The 13,688-nt window shown below is 33.4% G+C and overlaps 1 protein-coding gene across 5 annotated transcripts in view; it reads right to left on the bottom strand.

Annotated features, from left to right (window-relative positions):
- The window catches only part of LOC112054536 (ras GTPase-activating protein raskol), a 230,303-nt gene that overhangs the window by 181,510 nt on the left and 35,105 nt on the right, over positions 1-13,688 (bottom strand). For 2 of the 5 annotated variants that reach the window (XM_052881287.1, XM_052881289.1), the window contains exon 2: positions 9,935-10,883. The exons of 2 other annotated variants lie outside the window; for them this stretch is intronic. In XM_052881287.1, coding sequence (XP_052737247.1) covers positions 9,935-10,748 — 814 coding nt within the window. In that variant the 5' untranslated portion in view covers positions 10,749-10,883. The remainder of the gene's footprint in view (positions 1-9,934; positions 10,884-13,688) is intronic. One more of the 5 variants, XM_052881288.1, reaches the window with a different exon arrangement.

The raw sequence follows: 13,688 nt of genomic DNA, 5'->3' as shown, positions 1-13,688 counted from the left end.
TTTCAAGAAGATAATCATACGAGCTATAATTTCTAAAGAATTTGAAGTTTACACGTTTTAAGTATTTCTTTTGTACTGATTCAAGGGCTTCAATATACTTCTGGTAGTACGGATTCCATACCGATACAGCATATTCCAATTGCGAACGTATAAGACTCTTGTAAATGTAAAGAAAAGTTGATGGTCGGGTAAACTCCATACAACTTCGCATAACAAAACCATACATTTTAAAAGCTCTGTTGACAATATTATCTATATGAATATCCAAATGTAATTTTGAATCCAAAACTACACCAAGATCTTTAACGCTGTCTGCTGAGTCTAATTCTGTACCACAAAGTTTGTATTGAAATTTACTAACAACTTTTTTTTTGTAAATCGAATTAATTTACACTTATTTAATGCTAAACTTAATTTGTTTTCCTTGCAATATGTTGAGAAACGGTCTAGATCTTCTTGGATTTTAACATGATCGTACAAATTTCGAATTGAGTAGTAAATTTTTAGGTCATCAGCATATAAAAGTATGTTGCTATGCTGGAAACACGTATTTACGTCATTTATAAATAGAATAAATAAAAGAGGACCTAATATAGAGCCCTGTGGCACACCAGAGGTTACAGGAACGAAAGCCGATTCGAAACCATTAACAACAACTTTCTGTGTACGGTTAGAAATATAAGATTTAAACCAACGCCAAAGACTGCCTCGAATTCCATTATAAGCTAGTTTATTTAGCAAAATTTTATGATCAACTCTGTCGAAAGCCTTTCGGAAAGTTTATTCTTGATAATTAAAACTCAATTACCATTGGTACCATAAGTCGTACTTCTGTTCTATTTAAAGCTATTTTAAATGCAATTGAATAAGCAGCATGCAAAATACTTAAAACCCAATAAATTTTAACATTGGTACCATAAGTCGTACTACTGTTCTATTCAGTGTTATTTTAAATGCAATTGAATAATCAGATATATAAGTGTTTAAATAGGATAATTTATCGATCAGATATTATGAGAGAAATCAAGTTGTCAAATTACCAGAATGCCACGAGACGTGGAGTAATGTTCAACTTACGTACACGGCACGCCATATTCTGAAATATCTAAACACAAATCGCCCGTTATGGCTCCTACCTACAGTTTTACACTACCAGTAGTATCGATAAATTATGTTTGGTAGTAAAACCGTTTTGGTGTGGATACGTTTACTAACTTACAATCTCGACGACTCGTCTAGTCCATAAAATGTTTTTATAGAGCAGCATTGATCTAGGTAAGGAATGTAAAGTTCACAAAACAAACTATTAAGTATATTGAAAAAAAAAAGCTTTAAAAACAATAGTATGATGTTTAACAGAATGGTGACAATGTTCTACAGGAAAAAGCAAAAGCCCTTCTACATACAGTTCTATGATAAATACCAATAACGGCGTACAACAAAGGCTAAAGGCCAACCAATATTGAGTTAGCCAATTAACAACATGCGAATGAATACAATGTTCTAAAGGTGATTTACAGAGATGACGTCAGAGGCGTGTGAAGGAAACCGGGAACCGAACCAGTCCGACGGCTGCCAACCTGCGCAGGTGTGACCGAGACGCGTGCTATCGTCAACTGAGCTCCTTCCTTCTTTTAGCTGTCTTCTTTTTTAGCCAACTTCATAAAAGGAAAAGGGTGACTTATCAACTTGACGGCTATTTTTTTGTTGTTTGTTTGAAAGAGTCAAAGAGTCTTTTCGCTTGAGATGAGTACGAATTTTTTTTGGTAGTCCAAGTAATTCATAAGTCAAAAATTATGATATTCAAACTAGCGTATTCTGAGAGCGCGGTTATACGAAACTTGCAACGCTAATCATTATACAAAGAGTCTTTTCGCGAGGTGAGGTGAGTTCGAATTTTTTTTGGTACTAAGTCAAAGTAGTTCATAAGTCAAAAATTAAATACAAGTAGGTAGATAATTATGAAGCTATTATTCACTTTTAGTATATCTTCTATACATCGTAATGCATCTTTCATCAATTGAAGTCGGTATTGCATAAGGAATTCTTTAGCTCCAGTCGATCTCTTTCCTCCTTCTAAAATACTATATTTATATTATAATCAATCACATATCGTTATTATCAGAAATTCAATACAGTAAATACTCATATAAATACTCACCTAAAGAATAACCACATACAAACAAAAAAATTTTTATACAATTTTGAGATTTTGTTGGTAAAAGTTATCTAGCAGAAAGAAGGAACAACTACCAATATAAAAGGTACTTCTAAGTAACTCATAAGTCATATTACGCGACATGACTAATAACCGATGCTTAAATAATAAAGCATCAGAGCATACATACATATATTTTTTCTTTTTCCATAGTTTATCATAACATGAATCGTGTAATTTAATTACTAGGTACCTCCTAATGAATAAAAACACAAAAAGAAGTTAATAGGGCAACAATAAAAATATTCAAGTCTCAATATCTCCACGGTAATGGAGACCTTGCACATTGATGTCCTTCCCATAAACAGAGTGTTACTCACGCTCCTAGCAGTGGCTAGAGAGAGAGAGTGGCGTTTGGTTATTGCTTTTGGTTTAAAAAGATGACTAATATCCTTTAAAAACTTTTAAACTATACTGGGATGGGAGCAAACCAGACAAAACCGGTGCAAGTTTATACAACCCACACGCCTGTCAGCTGCGAGCTTCTCTTTAGGTTATGCAAAACCAAAACAAACATTGCAGCGAAACGATGGATCTACACCAAATTAACACTCTGTGAATAACAAAGCTGATTGTTCTATCATTATCATTATCATTATCATCATCATCATCATTAATAACCCATATTCGACTCTCTCACTTAAAGGACAGAATATATAGTTTCCATTAATAAAGATAAAAGTCTGTATGGAAATATAACATTGAATAGCTAGGTTAAAAAGAACTAAGTTGTAGAAAGCTACATAGCGTTAATTACCTGGGACATCAGAAATTGTAAGGAGAAGTAGGAATCATTCGCTATTGATAGTTATCTTTCTTTATCCCTATATTTAACATTACTATAAAATGTTGTTACTAAGCCAACAAACAAACTCCTTAGTTGCAGTTATATGAACTAATGTTAAACTTTCCCACGACCACAAATGCCTTCGGACATAAACCAAAACCTTGGAATCTTGTATTACTTCACCTTACCGTAAGAACCATAATTGTTATCGAATTCCAGTCAAGAGCTACAATTACATTCCCAGCTTGAGTTTGTAATTCATCGATTATTTATTTATATTATTGAGAATTGTTTTTTTTTGTACCGCTAGAAAACATTATTTTATCACCAAGAATATCTAAAACATTAACCCTCATATTCATAAACATTGATTGAAATTTAAACTTCAACTTTATTCAAAGTAAAGTGGACTTAATTACTAATACTTAAAGTACTTTGAAGAATCTTGATAAACAACTAACTTGATAAATAACAACTTTAAATCCTAATACATGTTTATAAATAAGGTCGTACAAGATCACATTTACATTTGCAGTTATTAGGAATTTATTTCAATGGAATGATCCCAAATCGTAGTTGCGTGGATTTCATATTCGTGGGACTTTCTGCAATATCGTAGAAAAGCGATCAGAAACTGTAATCAATTAACACTAACAAATGGAATTCAATTCAGAATTGTTGTCTGGACTGCACCATTGTTCTTCAGTCTGATGAGACAGTTTAATAATAAAATAAAGTATAGGACATACGAGTATATATCATACCACCAAGATTGAGCTGCAATATTTGACAGATTTGGCAGATATTGCCAACATATTATTTAAAAACTTGACTATTAATTATTATATCATTCACCTGTAAATTACTAGAACGCTTTGTGCAACCTGATGCTCCAAGAAATGAGGACAAGGTGACAGCGGTCATAGCGGTCTGACCCCTTTACGCTTTGTGCTTGGACCTGCTAACTGCCCTTTCTATAATAAATTACAGCTATTTATATACTAGGTTACAGAATTTAGCCTTTGCATAAGGACCATAAAATATTAGCATAACACACATTAATTCTCAGCAAGAAGAAGAAGTACATCCACTTTCTCGGAAATTGCATTAGGTATACATAATGAGAAACTGTTCCTAGCTTTCCCCATATCATTTTTTGTACAAGACTAGAAATGGTTGAAATAAAATGGTAAAACTATACTATACTAATTATTATTTCAATATGTTTATATATAGTATTTTTAGAAATACTTGCATTTTGGGAGAAAAGTACCGATAAATGTTGGGCGAAATAGCAACTGATATCGTTTAAGTAAAATTGCGTTCGGTATGATCCACTGACGCGATATTAATTGCTATGTTTCCGTGCGTGAGTATTCTAAAAATCATCAACTTAATAAAATAAATCGGCGTAGAGTCAAAAATATCAATCGTATGAAAACCCAAAACCATTGAATGACGTCGTACGTAATTCTTCCAATTTAATTAAAATGCATGTGCCAAATTGGTGTTACAGTTCTAAGAAAGGTTTTATTCATGCAGCGACAAATTTCACTGTTCACTGTTCACATCTTCTATATTCAAATGGAGCCAACGACCGTATCTCATTCAGAACATAAAGGGAATACTTATGCAATCAAAATAAACTCCGATTCTATTTATAAGCACAGAAACCTTGTACCGCGCTAATAAAGAAAACTAGAAGATGCGTTTGCTTTGAAGGTATTTTGCTTTCGCATTAAGTTATATTTTAAGCTCGTATGTTTCTTTGTTTTATTGTCTTATAAAATTCATAAGCTAAAGGTTATACAAATTGTTTGACACTCAGTTTAGTTTCACACTTCAATTAATAGAAAAATTTTGTACTAGTCGACAATTTCATTCGTTACTTTGCTGTTAATAACGTGTAAACGAAATGGATCAAGGTAAACAAGGTAAATACGTACTTACCTTGAACTTATCAGAAACCCTACCGTAGCTTAATCTTATCACCGCTTGATTCAATTCAGGTAGATAGTTTGTTTGTACATACATTTATGCTTTGCTGTTTAAAAAAGTTTATTTATATTTAGCTCAGAGATCAGCAGACAGACCCAACAGATCTGTAAGCTCATCTATTTCACGAAATTACATCCAACAATGTAAAACGATTTGTATTCAACAACCTAAATGTATTAAATCAACGAACTCTTTCTCGCGGTTTGAAAGCATTTTCAAGTTCGCCCAAAAAAACTAATTATAATCGCGTATAAACAGTAGGTAGGTATATAATTATAAACCGTAAACTCAATTCCATGTCCGTATATTGTTTCCCACAGAAATTGCCCGCCATTAAACGAAACACCACCGCAATAATGCTCCGTTGGTTTATTATGTTGTTATTTGTCATCACTCACTGCGTGAGTACTTTTTTCTATTATTGTAACTGTAATGTAATAGGCTTTGAGCAAAAAGCACATTCCAATGTCATTGCTAGCATTCGGCGTTGTTGTAAAGGCCGCTATAGCGATGCATCTTGTGGCTCTATGTACAATAACTTTAACCAAAACAACTCTTTAAAATAACAACTCCACCTAATTACGAGTATTATCAGATATTAATTCTGTTACTCGTATAACAGTTACTCAAAGGGCAAATAGTAAAATTACTTTAATCTCAAATTTGGCATTGACACTTGCATTGTATCGATTAATATAAATATTGTCATACTCGTATGTTATTCATTTCACTTTTGTCGTAAATGTATAATGTTTTATTAAAAATTGAGGTTAACTCAACGCTGTAAATCATTCATGTTCTCGAAACATCAAATACATGACAACAAATGTTATGAAAGAAATTATAATGTTTTTATGGCGATTGTAATACAATTTCATAATAATACGCATATTTAAATACATTAGTCGAGTTATCTTTAGATAATCTAAATAGGAAACTGTTAAACTTCTTAATTAAATAACAGTAACATAAATTGGGTTATACAACAGTCAAGAAACTAGTCGAATAATTGAATCTACGTACAAACGAACTGGTATAAAGCCGTTACTTGCTGTATTTCGGAATGAAGACTCACAGAAGCTTTCTTAAGGTTAATCTATCAAATGAAAAAAATATTATTACGGATAGAGAATTACATAAATTGACACAAATTATGATTACAATAATAATTAATATACAAATGTGAGTTTCTTAGTTGAATCAGTTACAGCAAATATAAGAACCTAAACAAATATAAAACGTATGTAAACTAATCACAAGTAACTGTACATATATGCAAACAAAACAGTTCATATCGACGCAAATGGGCATGAATTACGCGCGATTTTAAATATCATATATGGGAAAAGTAGGAAAACTGCTAGAAAGTAGGATGACGAAGATTTTTCACAGCCTATTAACATACCGAATCTGTAAAAACGATAAAAAGGAAAAGGAAGTTCAAGAAAAACAGTAAATTAACCAGTTGGTCAATCAGCAAATACATCAGTTACATTCTTGACCATGTAAGAGTGACAGTTAGAAGAATGTTCATTCACTGCGTGTAACAAAGTTGGAAAAGATGTTCTTTTTGCATTAGAACTTATTAAGGTAGCGATGTTTCTTTCATTACGGCATTAAATAGTTCTCAGGGTTAGTGGTAAACTCGGATATTTTATACTATACAACTGAGAATTTGTTTGTTTGTACATTTCATTATTTGATACTTAACCAATTCAAAATATTCAAACACTTTTAAAATGTAATATTCGTGAGTAGTGACTATACCACCACTTTAGAAGACACTACCGAGAAGAGCCGGCAAAACACTCAGCAGCTGTAGAAAAATAATAAATGCTACAATTTATGTGTTCCTATCTGATTCTGGTATGCAGCAGAAATCAATGGCCTTTTACGCAATAATCTTTGTTATTAATTTAAAAATTTATCATCGTTGACTTAATAAAGACTTTTTAATTAAACCTTTAATTTGACTACTAGCAAAAATTTAGATTTTTTTTCGAAATCCTCAATTGTTTTGGTCGATTTTATAAGGCAAAATTTTTTGTAAAAATTTATTATTAGAAATTATACCTTATTAGATACTCGTAACATTTTACTTTAATAAAAGACCTAGAGAAAATTCCTGTTTTCTTACCAAAAAATTGACAAACAGCTGTATGTAATTCAAATAAAAGCTGATATACGTACCGTATTGAAGGTAATGCTGTAATTCCTTCAACCAGAGAAATATTTTATAGTCTGTACCACTGAACACCATGACGTCCCGAAGTATGCACCGACTGGTACGACACATTGACCCTGTGGCTTTCACGGTAAATGTGTAAAACGCAAATGATTTCATGTGACAAAATTGACCTAACGCAAGTTATACGTTTTTGCAATGAAATCGTCATATTAATTACATCCTTTCTTAATAAAGAAAAATATCATACTTATAAGCTTTTGAACAATCGAATAAATTTTTGGACGATATGCAAAATATACATTTAAAAAACAACTTCAATATTCTCTTATTATTTCATGTTTTTCAACTCGAATAGCTATTGCAGGAGTACATAAGGTATTCGTATATATAATCTACCTTTATATATCTACTTCTAAATCTGCCTCAGTTTAATGATTCCTTCAGTCATATGTAAGCCACTAAATCCAGCTGCAAATCCTTTAAGGAAGGCTGTTATAAGAAACAGGCATACATGACCATTAAATAAACTGAAAATGATGATGAATCTCCTAAAGTTAACATAACTGTCCTTAGAGTTCTACATCAGCAAATTTGTAAGAGCGTGAGCAAGAATTGTACCTGGTTGAGTTGGTTTCTATTGGTACGTTATCTAAAAATAAAACTTAGCTAGATCGATTTATCGTCCCCGAAACTCCCTGCATACTAACTTTTATGAAAATTTATTCTATGCATACAAAAAAATGCTCATTCAAATGTATTAGATATACGCAATCAAAAAAACATAATGGATATATTAAAAAAGAGCTTTTTCTGACTTGCAACACTTTCATCGTGTACGCTAAATGTTTATACGGTCCGCCACGTCCCTCGGCCACGGCCACTCGTAATTCTTTTTTAACAATGAGAGTACAAGCACTCGTACAATCATTGTTCCGGAATATAAAATACTGTCACGACATGGCAATTTCAAAATGTGAGCTAACAAATGCGATCACGTAAACCTAAACATTTTTTTTTTAAGTTTGTATGTACTAATATTATAAGCTAGCAGACGGCCTGATTCACCCGCGTAATAGTATTTTTGTGAGAATACGGGAATAGATAAAAGAATTCTCAAAATCGGTTCAGTAGATCTAGAGATTACCCCCACAAACCCACAGTCTACTCTTTAAAATGTAAAATTGTTTGTTTATGGTTCAAAGTTTATTGGAATGCATAAAATTTTTATGACAGACGCTGAAACGGTGAACTACCATCATCAACTAATAAAAGTAGAAAAATGTTTTCTTTTAATTCATCCCTGTGTTATAGTAAACAAAACAAAGAAGAATATTTAAATAGCTCGAGCCTATTTTGAATTCTAGCAAACAGCAATTTTTTTCACTAATTTCTGTAGGACTCTTTTTTAGATTCTAAAAAGAAAACATAAATAACAGATTGAATATCTATAGAACGAAAAATATAAAATTATAAGAAATTATTTTTTTTTAATTAAACCTTTATGAACTATATATATATATTTCTATAAAGAAATTAACACTTACTAATTCAAATGACTGTTAAAAATTGTTTAAGTAGCAAACAAGTCGTAGATATACAAATTCCTGAACACACTTGTCAGTCATAAAATAAAATAAGTCTCAAATAACATAACAATACATTAAAAACCAGATTTTACGCAAACCTGTTAAGCTAAAAGGAACTGTCTAATACGTCTACAATCTACATAATAACACTTCGTCCGAAATTAATTATTAGTCGGCATCTTACTTATTTTCGTTCACACGGAAACAATTACATTAAAATTTACATTTACACTTACTTCTCTAAAATTCCATACGTTAGTACAAATTTACACTTCGTAAATCTTGTGACCGTTATAACGTACATGTGTTATTACTGCTCGCATTTTGTAATTGTAAATGAGAAACTACATACCTAGCTCGTGCAAGAATATCGTTTAGTATTCACTTATCTGGTCCAAAATCTATCGGATTTGCATGTAAGCCAACAATCGCTCGCTATCTAAAGGGGTAATTAGAAACTTAAGTACGAGTAAGTTTGTAACGGTAACAATTTGTAACGCTACCACTTAATTTAAGTCAGGGCTTCCGTCATTTACCAGTACTGGTAGGTTCTGTATTTATGTTATGTTCAATTTGTTAATGTTTCGTGGTTATATTGTGTAGTGTTTAACCATTATTAACATAGTTAGGTATTTGCACTACCAATAAGTTGTGTATTTATGTTACATTCGATATGTTAATGTTTCATGGTTGATTGTGTAGGTATTTGGCACATTAATTTCGAGTGCATTATTTGCATTCTAACATTTGATGCTCGTAAAGTTACTCAAGCTTGTAACGCGAATATTAAAACAATAACGAATTTTACAAGACGAGTGAAGGATTCTATGACGATTTACTTAAAGACTAGTAAAATATTTATGCATCATCAATGTTCATTGTCACCGTCAGAACCATCAAGTAGCGCTAACTTTGCATACCGCTTCTTTATGGCAATAACGCTTACCAATATCTTCTTGTTACTGCAGCTATGACAACTACCATGATTGATGTGATAGTAATTTTCCCAACACCGTTGTTCGTATCCGATACATGTACAATCGGTTGCCATTCGAAGATAAGATTACTTACAAGAGCATCTTTTAACCGTTCACTATTCTCCTAATTAAAAACTTTAATAAATGTAAGAGTCCCTATGTCATAAAGTATACACTTACCATTTTCTATGTAAGGTAGCGAATACAGCACACCGCAAACGGACACTGCTGCTGCTGCCGAATTTTGGTCTGAAGATTCATCTCCACATTCATTAGAGTCAGTCTGCGCTGGCTCAAAAAGAGCTAAATCCAGACCATCCATATCACTGCGAGTTGATACCCGATCTTCTTCAACGATTCGATCACAAAAGTGTTCGGGAGAGTCGACATCTTTAGGACTGCGACTGCACACTCCATCGCTGAGAGGATCACAACAGCATGTATCTGAGAAGGGTTCAAAATCCCTACAATCGAACTCGCATCGTTCAAAACTATCGCAAGTGCAGGAAGATAAGGCGTCTGAATCTGACACGTCAGTGGGAAATATATTATTGCTCTGCACCTCCTTATTGGTATCAGTTTTAGCCGCTACATAAAAAACGCCTGTAGTGTACGGTACTTTTTGTACTTGTAAAGTAATATTCCCATCAGCTGGTTTATCAGGGAGTTCTCTTTTCGGCGTTAATGAACTTTCCAACTGAGAGCGACAATCTTCATAGCGCGCGAAGCTCGATGTGTCTGTTAGGTTTGAAGAACGATCGACAGAATAGGCATCAGCATAAGGATCTCCATTTTCGCTTTGCAGGGGCGTTAAGCGATAAGGAACATGTGTACGCGTCCCAAGGAATATGGTGGTATATGGGCAAGTATGTAGCGGTCGAGAGCGGTCGGCGCGACGTGGATAGCTAGCGGCGAAAGGATCGCGAGGCGGACCCCCTTCGGCGTCTAAATAAGCCTCGCTCGTCGACAGAACGTTGTATCGCCAATCTGGCATCGCAGATAAACACCATCACTATTACACAACACTAAGATCGTCTCTTTCCGTTATCAATATGTTACGGAGAATAACATGACACACTTTTGTTAACAAAAATGAAAACACTGAATTTTACTACGGCCGACGTCCCACCTGAGCAAACAGTGCAATAATATGCATTTTGAAATAAAAGTTATTTGCAAACTTTAGCGAATAACACAATTAACGCTTATTTATTATCAATTTGGGTAATTGACCTATTAAGTAACATTTAAATTATAGTTATTTACACAACAAACTAAAGTTACATTGCAATATGCAAATCATCTTTTAGAAACAAAGTTTATTTACGGCTTACGGTAGTATTTTGTCGTCATATAGGAACACCGTTACAAGCATTAACATTTTCTCCTTTTATTTAGTCTTATACGTAGATTTGGGATAGCTTTTAATATTTTATTAATACAGTATTTTATTAGTAATAAATACTAATAAATTTTAAAATGACTTGCGTAAGCAAAGAAGAGTTCAATGTCTGCGAGTCGTGCTTAAGAAACGCAATTATTTCGTAAGTACCACTGAAACTGTTCTAGCGGCTTGATAATGACAGACATAGACCTATAATGCCTTTATACGCCATATAGAAAGTAGTAAGAAGTACTTGGGGGTTTTTACTGTACTTCTAAGGTAATCAATTGAGTAATGAACGCCTATAACGTTTTAATAACTCATGTGCGAGTATATCTCATCATCGTTATAGTTGTTCTAGAACTACAAAGGTAGGTAAAATTAACTTATTACCTACTAGGCGTCACCCCGCGGTTTTCTCCGCGTAGTTCTCGTTCCCGTGAGAATACAAGAATAAAATGTAGCTTGTGACACTCGCTAATATCGTAGCTTTCTATTGGTTAAAGAATTTTCAAAATTGGTTCCGAAAATCCAGAGATTTATTCTACAACACTCATGAACTTTATCTCTTTACTGGCGAAATGTTCGCGTGTAATTCAGTTTTTCACAAATCCCGCGGGAACCATGGCCTTTTCTGGGATGAAATGTAGCCTATGTATTAATCCAGAGTAAAATCTATTGCCATTCCAAATTTCAGCCAAATCGCTTCAGTAGCCGCAGCGTAAAGAAGGAACAAACATACATACACAATTACACACACACACACACCCACACTTCTAGTGATCAACTAATGAGTGACAGTCACTAAGTCAAATTGAATCATTACACTTAAGTGTATACATTATTGTGCGTATTGTTACAAGTGCTCTTGGCCTAAGAACCGCATTAAATAATCGTTAACCGAGGCAATTTATGGGTATAATGATGGGAAATAAGGTCAATCGATCTTTCCAAATAAGGCTCAGCTTTCCTTTAGTAAACATATCGATTCCAATTCAAGACTTATAATCAAGACGTGCTGCGTTAAATTACAATTTACTTCAGCCAACACTTGGAAGTAATTATATCTACGGATGTCTTTCTTAAGAAAAACATATTTTATAAAACACTAACTATGTCTTACATCTTTGGGTTGCTATAATTTGTTAAAATACATCAAAACTCTACGAGATGTTATGTACAGACAATTTCACAATCTTCTACAGAAAATACGTCTATCTATACTTCTATATTAATTAATATTATTAAGAGGTTAACTTTCTGGTATTGTAATGTCTGACGGATTTTGAAAAATCTCTTGTCAAAGACAGCCACGTTATTCGCGAGTATCACAGTCTATATTTTATCCCCGTAGTCTCGAGGGAACGGGATCTACGCGGCAGAAATCGCAGGGCGTCGGCTAGTCCTAAATAATCGCATAGCTTCGCCCAGATTATCTTTCCTAATAAGGGACATTGTTAATGTTAATCAAGGAGATAAAGATATATAAACTATTTTATCTACAGTAAAATATCTTCAATCTCCATGTTTAGTAACCGAATATAAGTTGTATTTACTGCTTACAGGCTTAACGAATAATGCCATTAAGAGGCGCCGGCGGCGGCTCCAACGCGTTGTGCATAAGAAAGCAACAAGACTAATCTATGCAGATAAATACAATTTATGTGTCCGTCTGTTATTCTGAAATGGACAACAAATTCCATTTTGATAATATATAAACAATAACAACTATGTTGTTGCTTTGCTGGAAACAAAAGACGACGATCCTGCAATCACAACACAAAACAAATTGAGCAATATGCATCGTTTACTATTCTTAAGGAACAACGAACCACATACACAACCCTTCCCTAGAAAATATTTATATCCAGTTTATTTTTTTTAATTTTATTCTTTACAAGTTAGCCCTTGACTATAATCTTACCTGATACTATATTTTGAGTATATCGCAGACATAATATAAATATAACTAAATAAAAATATAATTGAATTAGTCAAGAACTGTAAAAACCTAGTGGATATGATCTTTGCCTCCGATTCCGGAGGGTGTAGGTTCAAATCCGGTCCGGGGCATGCACCTCCAACTTTTCAGTTGTGTGCATTTTAAGAAATTAAATATCACGTGTCTCAAACGGTGAAGGAAAAACATCGTGAGGAAATCTGCATACCAAAGAATTTTCTTAATTCTCTGCGTGTGTGAAGTCTGCCAATCCGCATTGGGCCAGCGTGGTGGACTATTGATCTAACCCCTCTCATTCTGAGAGAAGACTCGAGCTCAGCAATGAGCCGAATATGGGTTGATGAATGATGATGATGAAGTCAACAGCATTTACTTTTTGGACAACCAGGACGAGGTTGTGGTTACGTACGTCAGTAATAAATCTGTCTTTTATTAATTTTTGCAGGTAATATGTTTATAGAATATTTTGATTATGCAGCAATAATTAAACAATGATTACGTAAACTAATTAGTAAGCTCGGACAATCAAACAACAGCAGGTCTTTAGAAAAAACTCTACATTAGAGCTGTCTTAAAAATCCAGAGCTTGA

This window comes from Bicyclus anynana, chromosome 4 (assembly GCF_947172395.1).
Source record: "Bicyclus anynana chromosome 4, ilBicAnyn1.1, whole genome shotgun sequence".
Lineage (NCBI taxonomy): Eukaryota > Metazoa > Arthropoda > Insecta > Lepidoptera > Nymphalidae > Bicyclus > Bicyclus anynana.
This window is presented reverse-complemented; position numbering and strand designations above follow the sequence as displayed.